At 41.6% G+C, this 23,101-nt stretch overlaps 2 protein-coding genes across 10 annotated transcripts in view; one reads left to right on the top strand and one right to left on the bottom strand.

Moving 5' to 3' along the window:
• Positions 1-23,101, top strand: part of TMEM117 (transmembrane protein 117) — a 299,671-nt gene that overhangs the window by 50,784 nt on the left and 225,786 nt on the right. For all 9 annotated transcript variants that reach the window (XM_061639901.1, XM_061639898.1, XM_061639900.1 and 6 more), the window contains exon 3: positions 20,881-21,013. In XM_061639901.1, coding sequence (XP_061495885.1) covers positions 20,881-21,013 — 133 coding nt within the window. The remainder of the gene's footprint in view (positions 1-20,880; positions 21,014-23,101) is intronic.
• LOC133390736 (P2Y purinoceptor 1-like) lies at positions 8,923-15,365 on the bottom strand. Its single transcript, XM_061639910.1, has 2 exons — positions 15,311-15,365; positions 8,923-9,932 (listed from the first exon to the last, which is right to left on the bottom strand). Exons 1-2 carry the CDS (start codon positions 15,363-15,365, stop codon positions 8,923-8,925), a joined length of 1,065 nt encoding a protein of 354 aa, XP_061495894.1.

Raw genomic sequence — 23,101 nt, 5'->3', positions numbered from 1 at the left:
GGTAATTTGAAAAATCACCACATGTACGGTGTTGACTCTCCCTGCATGCTGTCCACGTGGAGTTGATCTTGATCGTGAGCAATTAGTTTTCCTCCCCGGGGAGAGCCTGAGGCTTCCTTTTAGCAGCAGCAGCTGCTGCCAATAAAATATGAGCTCAAGGAAATGTCAGTTGCTGGAGCCACAGAGTGGGAAAGAGGAATAAGACTAAAATGGAGGCAAGGGCAAGAAAGAGGGAAAGGAGACGAGCCTGAAGCAGAGCTTCTGTGTGCTGGCAGTGTATGAGCTTGAAGGAAGGAGGCAAAAAAGGGGGGCTTTGGAGGACTCACACTGCAGTTTAAAAAAAAAAGTCAGAAGTAAGTCCCATTGCATTCAGTGGGGCTTATTCCCAGGTAAGTGGAGTTAGGAGTGCCTAAAAATGTGACAGACTCTGTCAGGGAAGCTAGAGTGAGGAGTGGACTGTCTAAATTGTTAATTCTAAAAAATTAAGTTTGTTTTACAAACTTAAATGGAGTTCAAGCCTCATGTAGTCTCATAGACAAGTGAAAATTACTGCCCTGCGAGAAGGCAAAAGGAGGCAGGGAAGCACAATCCTGGAGGAGGGGGGACAGCTTCTGAGGGCTCACACTGTAATTTGAAAAATGTCTACTCAGAAGTAAGTCCTACTTCCTTCAAGGGGGCTTATTCACAGGTAAGTGGAGTTAGGATTGCCTAAAAACAGAGTGATCCCTGTCAGGGAAGCTAGAGTTAGGCATGGCTGTCTAAATTGTTAGTTGTTTTTTTAAAAAAGTTTGGTTTACATTCACAGCGCAATCCTAACCATGCCTACTCTAAAGTAACTCCCATTGAGTTCAGTGGGACTTACTCCCAGGTAAGAAGGATTAGGATTCCAGCCCCATAGAAGAAACAGTTGGAGGGCACAGAAAGGGAGGGGAGACTTTGTCTATGTGTCTGTTTGCTCACAATGCAGTCCTAGCCATGTTTATTCAGAAGTAAGTCCCACTGAACTCAATGGGACTTACTCCCAGATAAGTAGGGTTGGGATAGGATTGCAACGTCACTTTGAGGGGAATGTAGGAAGAGGTAAAAGGACAACAGAGAGGTAATGAAGAGAGAAAAGCTGGGGGGGGGACCCTAAGACTCTGAAGCATTACTTGTGTGTCCCCTGTGGGCTCAGACAAATGAAAATTGCTATCTTGAGAGAAGGTGGAAGGATGTTTCAATAATTTAGTAAATGGGGTGGGAGAAAGACTTAGGAATCTGAAGTTACAGTGCCATCTTAACCATGTTTTTTCAGAAGTAAATTCCACTGAGTTCAATGGGGCTTACTCCTGAAGTGAAAGTGAACATAGAATTACAGCCTTTAACATCTAAATTCAATTCTTTCCTTTAAATACTATGTGGTTTATCAACAAAAAATTATAAAATTTGTACGTCTCAAATGTTGTGTCATCATGCTTGCTTGTTGCTTGCTACAGAATAGCACAGCTACTCTTCAGAATTTTGCCACAAATAGATTCCAGTAAGTCTGCTTTAAACTTGCTCCAAACTCCTGTGGCATGTAATGAGTCACAACTGCAAGAATAAAATAACTTAATGGCTAGGTAACATATTGCTCAGAAATGATAGTTAGCAATAAGTGATAGAAACTTTGGGTAGTAGTTATCCTTTGTGTCTTAACAATATAATCCCAAGTAGGTTTACTCAAAAGTAGCATTCACTGTTCAATGGAGCTTACTCTCAAGTAAATGTGCATAGGATTGTAGCCTTAATTTTATTTAATGCCTTATCTCCTTTACGTCTCAACTTTCCTGCAAAGAGCTCAATGTGGCATATGTGGTCCTGCACCTCCCCAATATATCCTCAGAATAGCATTATGAGGTAGTTTAGGCTGAGAAGGTGACTAGCCCAAAAGTCACCCAGTGAGTTTCATGGCTGAATGAAGAATTGAACCCAAGTCTCCCAGGCCCTGGCCCAGTAGTCATATCACTACACCACACTGGCTTTTGCAGAACCTGTACACTACAGTACCTCTGTAAATCACAATAAATTACCCACTATACTTTTCTTCCTTTGTCTTTTAAAACCTATTAAAATAAATGGTAATGTAAATTCTGTTGTGTGCTTTACATTTCCTCCTAAAGGTCAAGAGAGAGAAATATAGCCAGTACTCTTCCAATAATTTGATGACATAGGTCAGCAGTAACATGGGGGGGGCAGAATGGCAGTGGCACTGAGATGGCAAGGTTGTGGGGGTACTTTGGTGGAAGGCAGCAGCAGCCTGCAGGTGTGTGCCCACCTGCTGCAGGATGGTGGTGCCACCAGCCCTGAACTGGCAGGTACCTTGCCCCATCCCTATTCAGTGGGTGGCAGTGCTGTCATTACCGGGAGAGCACTGCTGTTGCAGTCTGGGAACTACCCTGTGTTTTACTGGAATCCCAAAACCACCTGCTACAGACAGCTGCAAAAGACGTATGTCTAGTATGAAAGAATGTGGTGTCTCTGAGAAGTTGCTGAGCACATGATTATCAGAACTGAGATGAATCACAGTCTTTCCACACATCGTTCTATTCCTAGTTTCCACAAGTATTCTTAATTTCAGTTGACAAATTTCCAAATGTGTGTGTGTCCTTTTGTTGCTATTGTTAAACAACTGGAAGCCAGGAGCTCTTGCCAATTACAGTAGGGCCCCGCTTATATGGCGGGTTAGGGACCAGGCCCCTGCCATAAAGTGGAAATCACCGTAAAACGGAATCCCATTGACTATAAGGCGGCCGTCGCGTGAAAATGACGTCAAAACGTCGCAAAAGAGCAAAAATCGGCTTTAAAATGGAAAATGAAAGCCGCTGCATTAGCAGAACGCTGGTAAGTGGAGCACCGGTAAGCGGGGCCCTACTGTAACTACAAATCTTCCAGGGATCTACCAATAGATTACAGTCTACCTTCTGGCCACCCCTGCCCTAAATCATTTGTATGGGCACAGGCACACCTTGCAGGGTTGTTGTAGCATGGTTCAAAGGAGTGCTGGCAAGAATGAAACTACAATGACAGAGGTAGGACTCTTCAAAACATTGCCAAAGAATGCGTTCTCAAAAAAGCAGTGTCACCTTTCTGCTGTGTATCCAGAAATTGAGAAGAAAAAAATGTGGATTTGGTCATCTCTGTGCAGCTCTTACCTTCTGTGTCAAGTGCCATGCATCAAAATTAGACACACCTGATGGTCAAACACATGATAACAGCTGCCTCCATTAGAAACTGTTGTCAGAAGCAGCTACATCACATGGTTTTATGATAACATAAACCTGCCTTGTAGGGTTGTAATACTCTAGATCCGGATAGTTAGACTTTCAGGTTTTTTGTATTGATTTTATTATTATTATTACAAGAACCAAAGATCCACCAACCAGAGCAAGCCACAAAATATATACAATTAGAATTAAATAATTCTTAACCCAGGGGTTTGTTTTGAGTTCCAGAATTGAACTGAGCTCACAGTATTTCCACACAAAAATCCATGCCTGATTACCAACCCTCAGTTTTCTTATTTTCAGCAGTATAATGGTGGGGTTGTCATTTTCTTGTTTTCATTGTGAAACAGGAATCTGAAATCTTCACTGATCTTCTGCAAGTCACCCTGAGATATGCCAATACATTTTGATCTACTTTCTGTCCACCCTGCATTTAAAGTGCTATCCAAAAGCTAAATATTATCATATAGATAATAAAAAGAGATACTGATGATCACTTTATGATACTGAGCTACAAACATTTCTACTGAAAAACCACAGCCCAGAGCTTTCCTGTTTCCCAAATACCAGGAAAGGAGTATGTTACAGTGGGAGCAATAGGCTGGAAAGCCCAACTTCCCCACATTTATATTTTGTGTGTAGTTCTGTGTATTAAAACACATGATATCCTAAAAGAAAGAACCAGGTGTGCCATGTTGGAACAGTCATTTCAGTTCTTACTCTTTTAAGCAGCTTGTTTTTGTTGCAGCCCCCACCTCCTCAAAATAGTTTCATATATAAACATTCAATATATTTAGGTCTGCACTTACACAGATTTGTCTATGAGTAAGTCCTATTGAACTCTATAGGACTTACATCTCAGTAGACATGGATAAGATTGTTCCGTGAAAGCCTGCATCAAAGAAAACCATACATACTTTAAGAATAACATGCAATGAAAAATGCAATATTTTAATAGCCATAATTATAGTTACAGAAATTGGTATTTTCTTTTTAAAAGTTGGTGTTTGATTTTAAAAACTTAAGAATCTGCAGGAAAAATGAAAGAGTAAAACTACATTCTTCTTTCTGCCAAAACTCTTTCTATTGAATGTACACCTTGACAGGAAATAGTTTCAGGAAGTATGACAGACCCAGCATGCCTTGCCTTGTTACCAGTAAAAGGGAATTGCTTCAATGCCTCATTTACTAAGTGTCATTGAAGCCATTTTCTTTTCCTGGCAGCAAATCTGTATAATGGAGACTGTACACTCATTGAATGTTACATGTGAATAACTGTACGAGGGTACAGCGCAACTACTTGTGTATCCAGGTACACAGACTGTACACTCCTTGAATGCAGGGCTGTGGAGTCGGAGTCGTGGAGTCGGAGTCGGGAGCAATTTTGGGTGGAGTAGGAGTCGAAGTCGGTAGAAATGTACCGACTCCGACTCCAACTCCGACCCCTTCATAAATGGCAAATGTATATTAACTAGTAATAACACATTTACTGTAGTAAAATGGTAGCACAAGGCATTTCAGCACCGCAACGTGAATCCAGAACTTGGAAAAGTTACTTTTTTGAACTACAACTCCCACGAGCCCAATCCCTGGGGCTGATGGGAGTTGTAGTTTAAAAAAGTAACTTTTCCAAGCTCTGGATTCATGTGGTGGTGGTGATGAAATGCCTTGTGCTACCATTTTACTACAGTAAATTTGTTATTACTAGTTAATATACATTTGCCATTTATGAAGGAGTTGGAGTCGGACAGTAGAAAAATAGAGGAGTCGGAGTCGAAGGTCTGGCGTACCGACTCCGCAGCCCTGCTTGAATGTAATGTGTGAACAGGGCCTTAGATAAAAGCATTTAAGGTGTAAAATCTGTTTTAAGTCAAAGCCACCATAGTAAAGTATTTATTTCTGTAGCTTAGTGTTTTGGAAAAAAAGTTTTTAAAAGGCATTTCTTTCCTCCTTTGCTGAATAAATGTCTAAAAATTTTCTAAAATGTCTAAAAATAGCAGCTGTGATGGGCTGTGTGGAAGGTGTTTGCACAGTAAAATAAATACAGTTCCAGTAAACAGTGACTTTATCATTAATTTTAAATTGTGAACCATGGTAAAGCTATGGAAACCCAATGTTAACTAAACTGTACAAATATAAAGCTGTTCTATCGACAAGATCAGTAACTATTTGAAAAACTTATCACTGATCAGAATTGTGTTAATCATTAGCAAAGGCCAGGATCCAAATGGCCATGTGGGGATCTTCTGTATGTGCTATGAAGCTCAAGCTTCCTTTCTGAAACTAACTACTCTCTGATGCCTTGATGTACTAACGATGCACAAAAGCACCCACCTAGGTAAACCAGACAAAAACAGCTTCAGAAAAACGAGTTGCATTGGACCAATCACGTCTTGTCTTCCTAAATCAAGATATGAACAAGCCTTGTGGAGCTCCTTCACTCCTCCTTTTGTGAAAGCCAGGAAGTCTCAGTTAAGTATATCTTCCTGTTGTGTCTGAACTGGGGGACCCATGCTTGTTTGGAAGTTATTAACCATAATTTCCTGGTTTGGACATAATGAGAAACTGTAGTAACTGAGATTTCCTTGCTGTTTGTTTGCTTATATAAAAGAAAGAGCAAAGTGGAAGTGCTGAGGTGGAGATGAGGCTCATTAATCTTTTGGCTTATTTAGGTGAAATATGATTGTCCAAATATGGGCAATGCATCCAAAATTTGTTGTTGCTGTTATGTGCCTTCAAGTTGATTAGGACTTATGGTGACCCTATGAATCAGTGACCTCCAACAGCATCTGTCATAAACCACCCTGTGCAGATCTTGTAAGTTCAGGTCTGTGGCTTCCATGATGGAATCAATCCATCTCTTGTTTGGCCTTCCTCTTTTTCTACTCTCTTGTGTTTTCCCCACCATTATTGTCTTTTCTAGTGAATCATGACTTCTCATGATGTGTCCAAAGTATGATAACCTCAGTTTCATCATTTTAGCTTCTAGTGACAGTTCTGGTTTAATTTGTTCTAACACCCAATTATTTGTCTTTTTGACAGTCCATGGTATGCTCAATGGTCTCCTCCACACCACATTTCAAATGAGTTGATTTTTCTCTTATCCGCTTTTTTCACTGTCCCATTTTCACATCCATACATAGAGATCAGGAATACCATGGTCTGAATGATCCTGACTTTAGTGTTCAGTGTTACATCTTTGCATTTGAGGACCTTTTTTAAGGTCTCTCATAGCTGCCCTCCCCAGTCCTAGCCTTCTTCTGATTTCTTGACTATTGTCTCCATTTTGGTTAATGACTGTGCCGAGGTATTGATAATCCTTGACAAGCTCAGTGTCCTCATTGTCAACTTTAAGCCTTAGAAACCTGCCTTATACAGACTCAGACCATTGGTCCATCTAGCTCAGTGTTGTCTACATTGACTGGCAGTGCCTCTTCAGGGTTTCAGGCGCAGTTTGTCTTCACCTTACTTGGAGATATTGAGGATTGAACCTGGGACCGTCTGAATGCAAAGTAGATGTTCTACCACTGATCTATGGCTGCAATTAATCATTTGGAATTTATTACTCTTTCCCGGATTCTCATTGACTGAGATACAAAAGCCTGTGGGACAGAGCTACACATGAGCATGGGAAAGAAAGTAAGAATGGCATGCATAGAATAGCTTCGCCCAAACACAGAAATAAATAGGGCAGTCAATGGACTTGGTGTGGAGCTCCTACATACTCACAAAACACACTGGATTAGGATTGTTCTGTCTTCTTCAGTATGAGCCTCGCCATTCTCTTGAGATCATCAACTGGAGCTCTGGTCCAATTTTCTAAGCTATTTGAGCCTCATTCTATTATTTTTCCCCATAAGGAGATTCAACAGGCTAGCTCCGTTCTGGCTTTTATAGGGGCTATAAAGATGTATTTGTTCTATAGAGTATTTGAAGATGGTTAATGAATGCTGGGTTTGATCTGTCTCTTCGTGATGCTGCTAAAATAATTATTCTGACTTAGCTGCTTTTATTACTTTTTACTGTGGAGATGATCGTAATAGAGTAATTATTTTATATTTATATTGTGGACCACCTTCAGAAGCCCTTAGGTTGTATAATTTAAACGTAAAAGCAAATGCAAGCTCATATTTTAGTGCCAAAATGCATAACAGATTTTTATTTGATGATGGATGGGGATAAACATATTACATGTAAGGTTACTACATTTGCCTTAGCAGCCCAATGGATTAGACAAAATTTCATTGTACAACATGGTATCCAGTGTTGTGGGAACCACTTATATTAAAATGTAACTCAGTATTGTTAGCATTTCTGTATTTTTGTGATGACCAATAGTTTTAGCAACTAAATTTGACTAGATGACTAGGAATGCAATGGAATGTGCTCATTCAGACTCATTTGGGGTGGTGGTGGTGGTAGTGGTAGTAGTAGTAGTAATAATAATAAAAATATTTCTGTTTTAAATGACCAGTGTGCTTTCTTGTAGGTGAGCTAACTTCATGATTGTACTAGATTCTATCAGGTATTTCATGGATGTAGTACTGCACAAAAAATGGGAATTTTATTTACCTGCTTACGTTGCTCTATCCACTGCTGAATACAAGGACAGATGGAGCTCTAGCTTCATGGGAGTACTAGCCACATGGGAGTTGCTGTCACGTGCGTGGCTGGGATAACATTTGGGCAGGGGTCAATCATGCAGGTCTTTCTCAAGGAACCAGCAAACCCCTCCCAGCAGAGTGCCATTTCCATCCTTGGAACCCATGTGAACAACCCTTAGCTGCATAGTTGGAACATTTAACCATTCGTCCAGCCTTATGGGAGCCACTTGGAGAATAGGGTAATGCCTAAAAAGCCCCACAGAGAGACCTTATTACACATAAGCAATGGGTAAATCTGAAAATACCAGGATATGGCTTTTAAGACTTGAGGGACTGCCATTTCCTTTCAATCAAGAATGGTAGATATGAACGGATGAGTGATATCTGTTTCAGTAGAGAACATCTGCCTGACAAATTCTTCTCTGATTGTATTGTAGATGTAGGTGTGATCCCAAAGTATGATAGAAGAACATGGGCAGAGATCCAAGGTCAATCCTGTGCAATTGGTTGGACTGGAACTTGTTCTGCTGTGTGCACGCAACTTTTCAGCTGCATAGAACTATCTTCTCTAGTTTTCTTAAGGGAAATCCTCGTTTACAATCGGGGAGGGCAGAGGAGATGAATGTACCAGCTGCACCCCTTCCATTGCCATTCACATTATTCTCCAGCTTGTGGAAGACTAAGATCTGAAGTGAGCAAATTGTGAGCAAATTAGAAAATTGTGAGCAAATTAGAAAGCACAAACCAGCCCATCAGTTTTGAAATGGAAGCTTAACTGTGTGTACATTGCTAGAATGGACAAACCCATAACAAGACAGGGAAAGGGCAATTCTGAAGCACTATTGGGACGATGCATTGCTTTAGTAAATGATTGGAACAGATACCATACAAACATGAGGTTGGATCATTATTTATTTTTATAAACATTTATTTTGATGCTGGAACATATAAAAATGAGAATGGACCAATGTTTATGTTTTTGCAAGTACATGTATTTAAAATAATCTTTTTAAAAAACAACAACAAAGAAAATGGTGAGATAATGGCCATGTTCTCTTGAAGTATGTATCCTATCACAGTGCAGCTGCAATATCCCCCACTTTACGTGATTGACAGCAATGGCATCTGTGTTTAGGAGAGCACTGTATAGTTTTGCACTTTTCTTGGAATTTCTTGCTTGCTAGCATAAAAATGATGGGGTTTAGGCAACTGCTCACACTGCAAATGATTTCAGTGAGCTTATAAATGGTAAATATCAGGTGTATATTGTCAGAGTTGAGCTGATAATTCATTCTGTAAATTACTACTGCCATCATCATGACATGATAAGGAATGAATGCCACTGCAAAAACAATCATTGCAGCTGAAACCAACTTCAAGGGCTTTACAATGAGGTGTCTTCTCTGTTGGCGATTTTTCATTTTCTGTACTGCTTTTAGGGTCAACATATAGCATGTAAAGATAACTATGACTGGAATAAAGAATCCAAATAAAACTCTGAAAATCGTGAAAGGCACCACAAAGTACAGAGGTTCTCCCATATTATCTAGGCAAGCTGCAGATTCCCTTTGCCTTTGGACCACAAATGTGTAGTAAAAGTCAGGAACAGATGCTGTAAAAATTAAGATCCATACGGCAATGGTGCAATACACAGCCCTGCTTTTATTCCGCCACTTCAATGATCGAATAGGATAGACAGCGCCTATGTATCGGTCAAAACTGATCAATGTGAGAAAATAGATGCTGCCATAAATGTTGATGTCAAAGAATGTTCTTTTAAATTGGCAGAATAGTTGAGTAGAATAGACTGTGCGCTTCTGTAGATGGTAGTAGACTGAAAAAGGAGTCAGGAAGATCCAAGTGAAATCACACAATGCCAAATTGAATAAAAATATAGCACTACTGGTCCATGATTTCACAGTGTATATATAATAGAGTAGTGTGAATGTGTTCCCCAGAAATCCTATTAGCAGAACTAAAAAGCAAAGTATAATCACAAAGTAGCAATACCATTCCAGTCTGCTGTAGCTGTTGCAGAAGAAGATAATACAAGTAGTGTTTGACATCCTTCCATGGGCTTTGCCTGAAAGTAAAAAAAAAGAAAGAATAATCAAGGTGTTGCTTTAAAAACATGGAAAGATCTCAGCGAGAATATGGGACTCACTGTCTTCAATGGCAAAATAAATTCTCTGTGCTCCTCTTGTTTGGCACTGTCTTGATCAAAATAAGACCGATAGTATGGTATAAGATCAGACTTTTTCACAATAGTTTATTGTGAGCTGCTCACTCATGTAAGTTTTGTGCAGCATGACATTGTCCTAATCAAAATGCTGTCCCCATATTATTTTCCCATTTAATCTGGATTTACCATTTCCATGGAAAATCCGATGAGTAAGGGTACTTCCATAAAGCAGTTTATTGTAGACTCAGTGCTGCTCACACATCCAAGTTTTTCACAGCATCCACATGATGCATCCTCATCAAAATGCAGCACTGCATTACCACCCCAATTAATCTGGATTTACTGTTTCCTTGTTGTTGTTTATGTTTACTTACTGGATTTCCTGTGGAAATGGTAAATCTGGATTAAATGGGAAAATAATATAGGATGGCATTTTTATGAGTAGGTTTTTATGCAGCTGCCACAAAAAATAATTGCATGCATGAGCACCATAATAAACTGCCATGTGAAACCAATCTATATTACAGCCTTTTTAAAAACACATTTAAACATGGTGCATTTAATAACATAAAATACAACTATTGCAAAGAACATTGGTCAGAGCTCAGGTTTTCTGGCTTGCAATACAGGGAAGCTCTAATCCTGTACGCATTTACCTATAATGTAAGGGCCAGTGTCCAAAAACCCTGAGTAGGCAAAGCATCTAGTTACCTGCTTTAGAGATGACTACATACCATAGGTTTCAGGCAGGGTTTCAGGAAGGAGTCCCTCCCAACCCAAGTGAAGATGCTGAGGGTCGAACCTGAGACCTTCTGCATGCATAGCAGATGCTCTACCATTGAGCAATGTCCCTTCTGCTGGGCTACAACCCTTTCCCTTTCTTGGGGGGAAGGACTGCAGCTCAATGGTAAGCCATCTGCTTTGCATGCAAGAGGTCCCAGGTTCAATCCCCGGCAACTCCAGGCAGGGTTGGGAATGTCCTCAATCTGAAAACCTGGAGAAGCCACTGCGAATCGGTGGAGACAATACTGAGCTAGATGGACCAATGGTCTGACTTGGTATAAGGCAACTCCCTATGTTCCTACCATGACTTCCAGCTTTTGTTAAGCCAATTATATAAAGCTTTCCTCCCATTAAGAGTGTGTATGTTGAGGAGTAGGGGGATTCTGATCAGGACTGTGGTTGCAAAAGGTTAAATTCCTCCTCCCTACCCTCATGGTCCCAATCTAGCTCCCCCTTCCCCCATCTTAGCTATCAACCATGCAAGGCCAAACATGAGCATAAAATCATGTTTAGTTGGGCCTCAAGTCTCCTCAGGCAATGGTTATAAAATGTCTGTTCCAGAAAGCCCTAGTTTTCCCTGCCTAAGATGACTATTTTATGTGCTATTAGAAGGCTCATTTCTATAATCCTGCTGTTTGTAGTTGGATACCTTGTGTTCCAACAGTGTAATGTGTCTTTTTGCAGTTAAAGTATCTATCTGTAATTACAGCTCACTGCTTACTCTCTGGGTTACTATAAAGACTCCCATAATTGCCAGCAAAAATGTAAATAAGACACTATTCAGACTAAGATAATATTTAAATGCTTCATACCCCAATTAAGAGTACAATCCTATAATGTGTATTAATGTTGCTTGCTCTTTCTTAAATAATCAACACTCATCAGAAGAACTAACCAGACATTAAAAGAGAGGGTGAGGGGGGTTAGATGAGCCCCACCGTGTGCAATAAGCAGGTGTAAGTTGGCCATGAGACCATGCGCTGCTGATATGTTTGCTGGCTGCACGTTTAGCAAGAGTGTGTATCAGCCCAAGATGTTTTTTGCACAGAGCTCTTCCATGTAACAGCAAATCTCGATTGAATATCATTTCCCTTCACATGAAGGAATTCTACACATGTACATTAGGACATTTCACATGCTTGCCAAACATTATGCAAGGAGGGAGCACTTCAGATGGTTACCCAACGTGAGGCAAGCAGGCGCATCAGTGGCATGAGAGCTAGCCCCCACAGCTCATGACCCTGTTCACACATGCTTTCAACACAAGAGCAGGTATTGGATCAAGTCTAGCTTGGAGCAGCTCACTGTCGTAGGCCTCCATACTTACCTCCCCTTATGGCCACAAGCACAGCATCAAACAGGCTTGCAATTCAGCAGTTTGTACATTTATGCAACTTGGGTACAATATCAGGCCTGGTAGTTGCCTTCATCCCATTGGCGTGTCTATCTCGCTTGTCTCACAGTACTGAGCTCTGGTCTTGACCTAAACTTTAGATAATGCTGAATGGGACGTTTTGTCAGGTAGGGTCATTACTTTCTGCTATGATCCAGAGTTGAGGTTTTGCTGCTCTTCCTCCATGAGCCCCACTCTGTACCTCTGTATCTCCTCTTCCCCTTCCCCTGCACTTGCCAGTCCCTTCTCTTTTATACCTTGAGCCATAGACCCCATCCTTGTTTGCAGTTTTCCTCCTCTCTTAACCCCCCTTCGTTTTGCTCAGTTGTTCTAGGTCTGAGTCCACTAGGGCTTATTGTACTCTGCCCTCTTTGCTCCCTACTCTTGTTTATGATCATTGTATCCCTTGAAGGCTTTTGACATCTTCTAGGCACCATAGCTAGTAGCCCCACAAAGCTACTTTGATGGGAAAGTAAGATTGTTAACCCTTTGCTCTATCCTTACAGTAAATATCTCCCCAAGCTGCTATTAACAGGGTGGGGGAGTATGGGAATAGCTGCACATTTAGTTTGGCTGCATGGATAAAATTTTCTAAGTTTCTGGTGTTTGGAGTCTTCCATTACACCTGGTGTGAACCTTTGGCCCTCTAGATTTTGGTGAACTATAACTTTCATCAGCCCTAGTAAGCATGGACATGTAGTTCAGCACCATCTGGAGGGCCAAAGGTTCCTCTAAGCTGCATTATACTCTAGAATAGATGACAGGCATTCCCATCTGCTGGACCTTTCAGTGGTTTTAAATATCATCAACCATGGTGTCCTTCTGGATTGTTTGTCTTGGTCGGGCATAGGAGGCAATGTTTTATTGTGGTTCAAGTCCTTCCTGGATGAGCACTCTGAAAAGGTGGTGCTGGGGGATTTGCTGCTCCACCCCATAGCCATTGACTTATGGGGTTCTGCAAGGGTTGATACTGTCCTGCATGCATTTCAGCATCTACATGAAATCTCAGGGAAGTCATCTGAAGGTACGGGCTGCAGTATCACAAGTTTGGGGCTGACATTCAGCTGTATTTTTCTTTTCCATCTTCTGTTCCCAGGGTGCCTAGAGGCAGTGTTGGGCTGGATGAAGGTGAACAAGCTGAGGTTAAATCCTAGCAAGACAGAGGTGCTGTGGATAGGGAAGTCATCTGCTCCAGGAGATGTTTTACAGCTAGTCTTGGAAGGGAACTTCCCCTGAAAGGCCATGTATGCAGTTTGAGAATTGACCTGGTGGTGACCAGTAGTACATTTCACCAACTTCAACCCTATCTGGAGAAGTTAGACCTAGCCACAGTAATCCATGTGCTAGTCACATCCAGGCTTGACTACTGTAATGTGCTCTGTATGGGTCTGGAAAATAAATCAACCTTAACAAAAACAAAATGCTCAGATTATCTTTTGAGCACTTTGTATGGCTTTAAAAATGGCTTGGAACTTTCATCTGGTTCAGAATGTGGCTGCCAAGGTCTTGATGGGGGCAAGGTGGTCAGATCATGTGGCACCATTAGTATGACAGCTGCACAGGTTGAAAGTGCATTTCTGAGTCCAATTCAAAATGGTACTTTTAATCTTTAAAAATTTAAATGGCTTGGGCCCAGCTTATTTGAAGGACTGCCTGTACTCACATGAAACTGCCTGTACATGTACATTATCTATGACTATAGATGTGAAGGCTGGAACCGTTCCCTCTTTATTCCATCTCCCCCTCCATTTTTCCAGAAAAAAATGGCAAAAATGTGTTTTCTCCAGTTTTTCTGGATTTCCCCCCAGGCTTTCACATCTTTATTTCTGACATGTTTATATTAAGATAAAAAATGGAGGCCCTTCTTGTTTACCCATCACCTAGGTTAGTGATATTGGCAAGCCCAAGGGAAAGGGTCTTTTCATTGGTGGCCCTGAGGTTCTAGAATTTGTTGCCTGTCAGACCGCAGAAGATTACCACACTCCAGTCATTATGAAAGGCTCTAAACAGTTATGTTCCAGGGAGCCTATACATGAAGATTTGAGGGGTTGGGGGTATACTGATTGGAGAAATTGGTGGATTAGGGAACTGGATTTTATATTCTCACCTGGGTGGGTATTTTATCATTTAGTTTTTGGCACTGCAGTACTTGTATAAATGATTTGTATTTATTTGTATCTATGTTTCGTATGGTTGTTGAAATTTGCACTTCTCCAGATTTTGCAGTGCAGTTCTCTAGCCAAGTAATGAGTACAAAAATGCATATACTAAGGTAAATTGAGCACAAAAATGCATATATTCATGAAAATAACATACAAAATGTGTTCTATTAGGGAAAAGTCATTTGCAAATATATATAGGCAAAATTGTATACAAAATGTGTATATTAGGAGAAATTTATAGTAAAATGATGATGGATTTTCATAAGGACTTTTTTTTTTTTGCATTTTTAAAATATTTTTTGGAAATGTGGAGAACTGAACTTAAGGTTGGAAAAATGAGAAACTGAGATAATCTGAAACTGACAGATTCAGCCATGCCTAGTCTTGTATATCCTATATTATGGGATACGTTAAAAACTATAGTTCACAATTATAGCCTTTCAAGATTTGCAACATTATGCATGAATGGAAATAGAAATAGATACTGGTCTTGTGAGGCACAGTTGCTAATATGACATCCAATATGGAAAATTAATGCTTTACTTTTTGGTTATTAATTTTGAGGCAAATCCCCCTTTTTATGCCTAATTAACACTTCAATAAAGTGTAATGTGCTATGCCAGTAGAATTGTAACATTTCACATTAATTCTTAATGCAGTCAAGGTAACATGAAGTATCAAGATTGGTATTTATTATAATCAAAGAAGAACTGCTTGAAAATATTTCCTGCACTGAAATATATGTTAGGCTACAGAGGATAAGAATTGTTGAAAACATAATACTGAGGCTGCACACTATGTATTCCATGATTATGCATAATTTAAAACTCAGATTAGTTTTCACACACACACACACACACACACACACACACACGTCCCATTCATTTTAAGGGGGGGGACTTGAAAATGTGTTTTAACTAGCATAATTACTAGTTTCTTACCTTGTTGAAAAATGGTTGCATTCTCTGTTGCACAGGACTGTGAATTCCACATCATCTTTTAATCTTTCCATTCAGCTTTGTCAGAATGGGATACCATCCCATTCATATTAATGTTCTCTGTATTTGGTAATAAGCCACATTCTCTCAATCCACATACACTGGCAAAGCAATGATGAAAACAGAATGAATGGAAATCTATGTCCCCTTTTTTTGGCCTCTGGGCTCCTCCCCTTCATGGAGAAAGGCTGAACCACACTTTCTGCTTGTCCACATTTTTTATAATGCAATTGGTTTTTTTTAATCTCAGAAAACAATTTACCACCTATGTTTTCACTGCTTTTCAGAGGATAAGTTGCATAGCATCCAAACTGATCAGCTGATGTTTTGTACAGATGCTTTTAAGAAATCGTAGGAAACAAATACAAGGTTCACAACAGTAGCTAGCTACCTTTGTATAAAAGGGATATTTTTGCTCACAGTATGGCACTGGTGACTTTGTTTTTCAGTGTGGTATAGTTTTTAGAGCTGAGTTGGGGAACCTTTTCTGGCCCACCCCCAGTGGGGCAAATTTGACAGGTGGGCAGGGTCAACTACCTGTCAATCACCCAGTGATACTAAGACATCAGCTGAAACTGCGTTTGACACCCTGATTGTTGTGACTTCAAAGCAAAGCACAGTACTGTTTGAAGGCCTTTTGCTGCTTGCAGAGGACTCTCAGACGGGCTTCACGTTCTGGTTTTTGGCTCAAACAGAAATGCTAGTGTGCTTGAAACTGCTTTTGCAAACATCTTTCAGGCAGTCCCCCTTTCCATTCCTGTTTGAGCCTTCAAAAACCAGAGGCTCAAACAGAACTGATGGGCTGCTTGGACAGAGCAGGATTTAACCCCTGCTCTTCAGCTGATGAGCAGGAATTAAATCCTGCTGCCTTTTCTGCATGCACCTCTTCCTTCCCGGTCATGCACAGCCAAGGCAGGATTTAAGCCTGTCCTACCCATCAGCTGATGTCACCAGTGATGGGCAGGTAGGTGTAGTTTGGGGCAAATGGTCTCACAGGCCAAGACTGGCCTGCTAGCCACAGCTTCCCCACCCTTGGGTTAGAGTGTCGGACTGGAACCTCAGAGACCAGGGTTCAAATCTCCATTCAGCCATGAAGCTTACTGGGTGACCTTGAGCCAATTGCTGTCTCTCAGCCTAACCTACCTCAGAAGGTTGTTGTGAGGAATAATGGGGAGGAAGAGAACCATGTGTGCTACCATGAGCTCTTTGGAGGAAAGGTGGAATATAAATGTAATAAGGAGTGAAAGAAGGAACTAGATTTGTTGGAATCCACTTTGAGAAGGGTTTAGTAGCCTTGCCAAGCTCAAAACAGCTGGCCATCAAGCCCCACTGGCATGAATGTTGCTCATCCAGACTCCCCACCTCTGTGGGGGTGGGCGATTGGCAAACAGGTGGCGCCTCTCAGAGAGTCAGATCTTATACAAGAGCTGCTGGCTGTTGGCCTTTATTTTATACAAAGGAAATTGATAGGTAGATAGTTCAGGTTTCTTTCCTGGGCTGGAAGGCTTATGTCTCTTAGTTGTGGAGAGCTGTAGCTCCTCCCCCATGCCCCAGCCTGTTAAATTATGCAGCAGTAACTCTGGGGGTAAACGGAAGAAAGTTTTTTAAAAAACAAATATTTCATAAGGAATCTTTTGTCTCAAATAGATGAAAAAGTGGGTGCATGGTGTCGAGAAAGTGGAGAGGCAGACATTTTTTAGCATGTGTTTTTAAATGGCTTTTTTCAAAAATGTGTTTTTAAATTTGTCTATTTGTTTTTAATGTTTTTAATTGGTGTAAACCACCCAGAGAGCTTCGGCTATGAAGCGGTATACAAATGCAACAAATAAATAAATAAATAAAATTTTCTCTCTTTTTCATAATACTAGAACTTTGTGCCGCCCAATGAAGCTGAATGTTGGAAGATTTAGGACAGACAAAAGGAAGTACTTCTTCACACAGCACTCAGTTAAAATGTGAAATTTGCTTCCACATGAGGCATGATGGCAACTGACTTGGATAGTTTAACAGAGGGTTAGACAAATTCATGGAGGAGACGGCTATCAATGGCTACCAGCCTTGGTGGCTATGTGCTACCTCCCCTGTCGGAGGCAGGGTGCCTCTGAAGACGAGTTGCTGGGAATCACAAGTGCTGTTGTGTTCAGGTCCTTCTTGCCGGCTTCCCATATAGGCATTTGGTTGGACACTGTGAGAACAGGATGCTGGACTAGACGGGCTGCTGACAGGATTCAGCCAGCTCTTCTTATGAAGAAACTATTTCCATCATGAAATGGCACTGCAAAAGTGTATTCATCCCACCTGTGCCATTAGCTAATGTTATATTCACATAACCTCTTGATCCTTTCAAACAGCAGCTTTTTAAATTTTAGCATCTCATGTCTAAATGTACTTATGAAGCATATATGAATAAAGGAGGAATCTTCAGGTACTAGAATGGACCACTGTCAACTTCAGACTCTGGCTGCATTCAGACATGGGGTTTATTGCATTGGTTTTTATGATTATAATGGTAGCGCTTCTGTCTTGATATTTAGCATTCCTTTCACACTTATGGGACTGTGGCTTTTTGACCGATATACCGCCATGTCACGCTAAATTTCATTCACACCAGTGGGCGTGGTGTGACACAACAATAAATGTCATTGAACATGTTACCACTCCCCCACATTTTCCGCACATGTGCACTTCTGTCCCCCCATGAAAATGGCAGGAAACAATTGTATGCCAGTATACAGCCCCCAATTTCATCACTTTACTCCTGTGATTTTCTGGGTTAGTGAGGTTGCAAATAGATTTTTTTCTGGAAGCAGGTAACACAAAAATGAGTGTTAAACTTCCACTATATTCTACTTCATTCCAGAAGTGGCTTTTACATGATGTAAAAGATCAAATAAATTGTGGAAATTATCAGGTAAAGAAACATTGGTAAAATGGAATAAACTGCTGTCTGAATGCACCCTCTGTGTGTGTCATATTTTTGAATGGTCCCCTACATTCAGGACTGGCACCAGGCTTGACTGGGCCCTTGGGTGCCGTAGCCCAACACCCCTCCCCGTACAGTTGGCATGGGGCTACTAAACCTGCCCACGCACCCCACCTGCCTCTTGTGTTGTGTGAATGATGTGCACATGTAGCATGCATGCCTGCCATCAACCAAGATGATGGCAGGGGTGTCAGTCCCTTAGGGAAGCTTCCACCGCCATCTTGGGTGATGGCAGGCATGCATTCACAATGACAGGAGAGGTAGGTGGGGTGGGTAGGTGGGCATATTGAAGCCCACACTCTCTGTATTGGGGGGGTTCCTGGAAATCCCTCTCCGCGATCCACAGCAGGGTCAGATTGCAGGACCTGACACTGCCGTGGAACATGGAATGGGTGCTACCCTCCCATCCTAGGGAGGGGGCATTCAAGGGGCCCTCTGTGCTGCAGGGGCCCTCGGCCAGGCCCCAACCTGGCCACCTCTGGCACCAGCCCTGCCTACATTTTAAAAAGAAATCTCCCTTCATTTGGACAACTAGCACAGCAGGGAAGGGGCTAGGCTAGAACTTTTCTTCCTGGTTTGTTAGCTTTCTACTTGCATGGAGGGTTTCTTTTGTACATGGGAGGGTTTTCCAAAAGTGTATCTCAACCTGCTTCCTGCAGTAGTACAGCCCACTGTGCTCTCTCAGAAGTTTGCTTCCTCAGTTTACTGCTGTATGTGTTGATCTGGCCTTAGTCCCACTAAAACCAATGAGGTTCTGCTTAAAATTCAAGTAATACAGGTCATAGTTTTAACCACCTAATGGTTTGCATTAACCAGTTAGTCTCCCAAAATAGTACTCCAGCAAAAGCCATTAGTGTAAACTACTTTGTATGTAACCCCCCCTCTGCATTTCACTGTGAGAAATTATTCTATTTTAGATACTAGTTCTCCCTGCCTTGCCCCCTGAAGCATGCCTCCTGGCACTCAGTAATCACTTCCTTATACATTGCCTCATTAGGAAGAAGTGGTAGGCTAACTTTTGAGTGTTAAATAATGTCAGCACACAGTCTTGTTTTGTTTTGTGAACACTGCTCTCCAAGCAGGTTAATCACATTGTAGAAAGCAAGCTCTACAATGGCCACATCTGAAATCAAAAGGGCAAGATTTTTCATCAAAATTGGGATGGGAAGGGAAGTCATTAATCACAACTCCACCTCAGTAAAGAACCCTTTTGTCTTTTCACAGACATAAAACTATGGTGTAGATCTCCAGTTAGGATGGAGATTAATGATTGTATTGTAGAGCATGATGTCAGCAGCTCTAATTACTCTTCTGCATCGTTGAATTGCCATAATACACATTCTTTTCTTACTCTCCTTGAAAAATATATTCCCTATTACCTGGAATCTTAGAGCTGATTCAAACAGATTCTCTGAGGTGAAGCAGTTCTCCTGGGCTCCAGTTCTAAACCTGCTTACATGGGAGGAAGACTGATTACGTTCATTGGGGCTTACTCCTGAGTAGATACCGATGAAATTGTACTATTTATCGACTGTAGTGCCATCTGCCCTATCCATTTAAAGCACTATCATGCCACTTTAAACAGTTATGGCTTCCCTTAAAGAATCCTGGGAACTGTAGTTTGTTAAAGGTGCTGAGATTATTAGGAGATCCCTATTCCCCTCCACAGAGCTACACTCTCCAGAGTGGTTTAATAGTCATCCCTCTTCCCAGGGAACTCTGGGAACTGTAACTCTGTGAAGTGAATAGAGGCGTCCTAATAACTCTCAGTACCCTTAACAAACTACAGTTTACAGGATACCCAGGATGAAGGATGTGGACTGGGAAGAGTCTCAAGGGCCAGATAGAGAGTCCTGTAGGGCCACATTTGCCCCTTCTTTCCTATTCCTGTCTTAGGCAGACAAAAACTAACAAAAGACTGGGATCAGATAGCTCAAGAGCCTCAAGAGATCTGGAGCCCCCAACTGGGTAAAACAAAGAAACAGAAGATGGCCTCCAGTTCTAGAAGGAGCTCTCCTGACCATGTGGGATTTGGGAGCAGCCCAAACTACCCAAGCAATGCAGAAGCTGCCTCACAGTCATCTATTCTTCGTAGTATAATAGGCTAGTAGGCCCATCAGGAAAATATAATGCTGAAGGAGCGCTAATCTTCTGGCCACAGTCTGTGTGCCCCATTACGTGGGAGCTACAGAATGAGTGAAAACTGAACGATTGCATAGGGGTTTTGCACCGTTAAATGTAAGCATGGATGTGACACGCCTTTTTCCAAGCCATGTGACAAGAGCTGGGAACTGATCTCTCTGTTAACAGTGTAAACAGATGCCTTACAATGGAGCCGTTGACCACACCACTTGGAGAAATGGCATATTTGCATGTTTATTAGAGTTTGATTCAATCACTGAACTCCATATACAAATACAGACTTGCCATCTGTGTTCTCTCCCTCTCCTCTCAGAGCAGCAGAAACCCTCTTTAGGGTTTCTAAGAGGAAACTCTCTTTAACGCATTTCTAACTGTCTTCTCATTGCAGGCCAATTGCTTCGACTGAAAATGTTCCGAGAGGACCATGGGTCTTGGATGACAATGTTCTTCAGCACCATCCTCTTCCTCTTTATTTTTTCTCACATATACAATCTGTGCCTCCTTATGGCAGGTAACATGAGGTAGGATATGCTTTGTCTAAACCATAGCCTCTTAATTATATCTTTTGTAAGCTGTAACTGATTGGCAATTACTTTACTAATTGAAAGGTGTATTGGCTGCAGGCCCTACAGCAGGGATGGGCAGCCTGTGATCCCCCCAAATGTTACTGGATTCCAACTCCCTTCATTCCCAGCCTGCACGACCAATGAGAGCTGCAGCCCCAAAAACATCTGGAGGACCACAGGTTCTTTATCTCTGCACTGCAGAAAGAAGTTGATTGATGCATATGTTTGAATATGGCACAAAAAGTTTCAAAACTGAAAATTGTTTCTTGAGTAGAGAAAATAGCTTGAGTTCCTAGAGGGGTTTGGTTTTGAAAAATGCTTGTCAGTTTCAGTGTATGGCTAGGAAAGAAGTATCTTTTATATTCAATCTTGATAATGACCTTTATGCTTTTAATGCACTGTGTTTGGAGACCATTTCATGCAGGTGTAAATAGCAAACCCTATGGCAAGACAGTGAATGGATAGTTGGTGGGCATCAAATGTGGGTTCTCTGAAATTCCCTGCATGATCAGGGCTTCAGTGGGAAATGGGGCCCCACAAAAGGTAGCACCAAGGACAGGGGTGGTCCTGGGAAGTCTTGAGGGCCACAGAAGTAATCCAGTCATAGCAGCCAAGGAGAAATAAAACTAAGGTTGAGTGGAGTTGAACTTGCAACTTTGAAAGAGACACACAACAAAGTGCTCAAGAAAGGCAGGAAAGGAAGAGATACAAGCTGGAGAGGAGGAACACAACTTTGATGTGCTGCCTTTGTGAGTTGCTCAGATGCTGAATCAAGCTGGAAGCCGACTGAAATAGAGCAACAGGTCTCAGCTGATTTCAGGCTACCAAGCCATGTTAATTTTAAATCATTTCCAAAGGGTGAGAGTCATAGTGATCTCAGCCAATCAGACACTAGGCCTGTCCCTCACTGCTCCGGTATCCACATTGGCCCCAACACCAGAGGACACTAAAGCAGTAAGGAGGTGTCCAAGAAAGCAAGGGGCATCCAGGGCAGCCCTGGATGTCATCTCACCTGGGGTTACCTCAAACCCAACAACGTTTCTGTGCAGGCCTGACCAATGGTGACCTTTTCAGATAATATATTGTTGTGCGCATCCTAATCTTCCAGGGGTTCCAGCAATTACCCAGGATTTGGTTTCCTTAGAATGAAAGTCAGTAAAGACTGTGATATCCTTAGGATGTATGGTTTTATTTACACATATATACTATCTGAGCATAAGATGGAAGGGCTCACAGCATTCACACTCCAACAGATCTTGCTTCCTCATTAGGTTCTAGGGAGGCTTCCCAAAGCCATAGCTGCTTTGGATTCAGCACAGAAAGTGAGACTCTGTTTTTCCAGCTCCTAGGTCAGACTAACTCAAAAACATACAGGCTACCTTTTGGCCCTAGCCATGTGGGCAGGGGGGGGGGCTACCCTCCTTAAGGAGCATCCCTGGCCATTTGTTCCTACGGCAACACATCTATTGTTGACCAAGTCTTTAGACATGTTAATAGGGGCACTTGACAGACTTGGCTGGCCTATTATCTTCACAAAGAAACTGGCTTGTTCCTTCCAAGTACAGAATTACAGGCTTGGAGGGTACCCACAGACATCATCCAAACCAACCCCCCCAATCCTATAACACTATAATTGAATTATCTACCACAGAGCTGACCAGTCATGTATAGCAGCTCATCAGGAACTTGATTAAAATTGCTTGTCATTGCTTAGTGGTTGGGACAATAAAATGGGGAACAGCAGGGGAAGGAGAGAATGAACTTGGCAAGCACTGGTAGTCAGTGGGATGATTTTTGTTTGGGTTGTTTCTGGACATAAACTATGGATGCTGCTTTATGGGAAGCTTTTTTTAAAAAGCACACTGTCTGCGAGTTTTTTTTAAGCATCCTTTTTGGGCATGCTGCTTTGTGGAGAGCTTCCCCTCCCCTTAAATCTCCCTTTTTATCATGCTGCTTAATGGGGATCTTTTTTTAAAAAATCACCCTTTTAAAAAGCATGCTGCTTTAAAGCACAATTTTTGAGCATTCAAAATGCTAGAGAAC

The sequence above is a fragment of the Rhineura floridana genome, chromosome 8 (genome assembly GCF_030035675.1).
Source record: "Rhineura floridana isolate rRhiFlo1 chromosome 8, rRhiFlo1.hap2, whole genome shotgun sequence".
Taxonomy (NCBI): Eukaryota; Metazoa; Chordata; class Lepidosauria; order Squamata; family Rhineuridae; genus Rhineura; species Rhineura floridana.
Note: the sequence above shows the minus strand (reverse complement) of the source record. Positions and strands in the feature narration are given on the sequence as shown.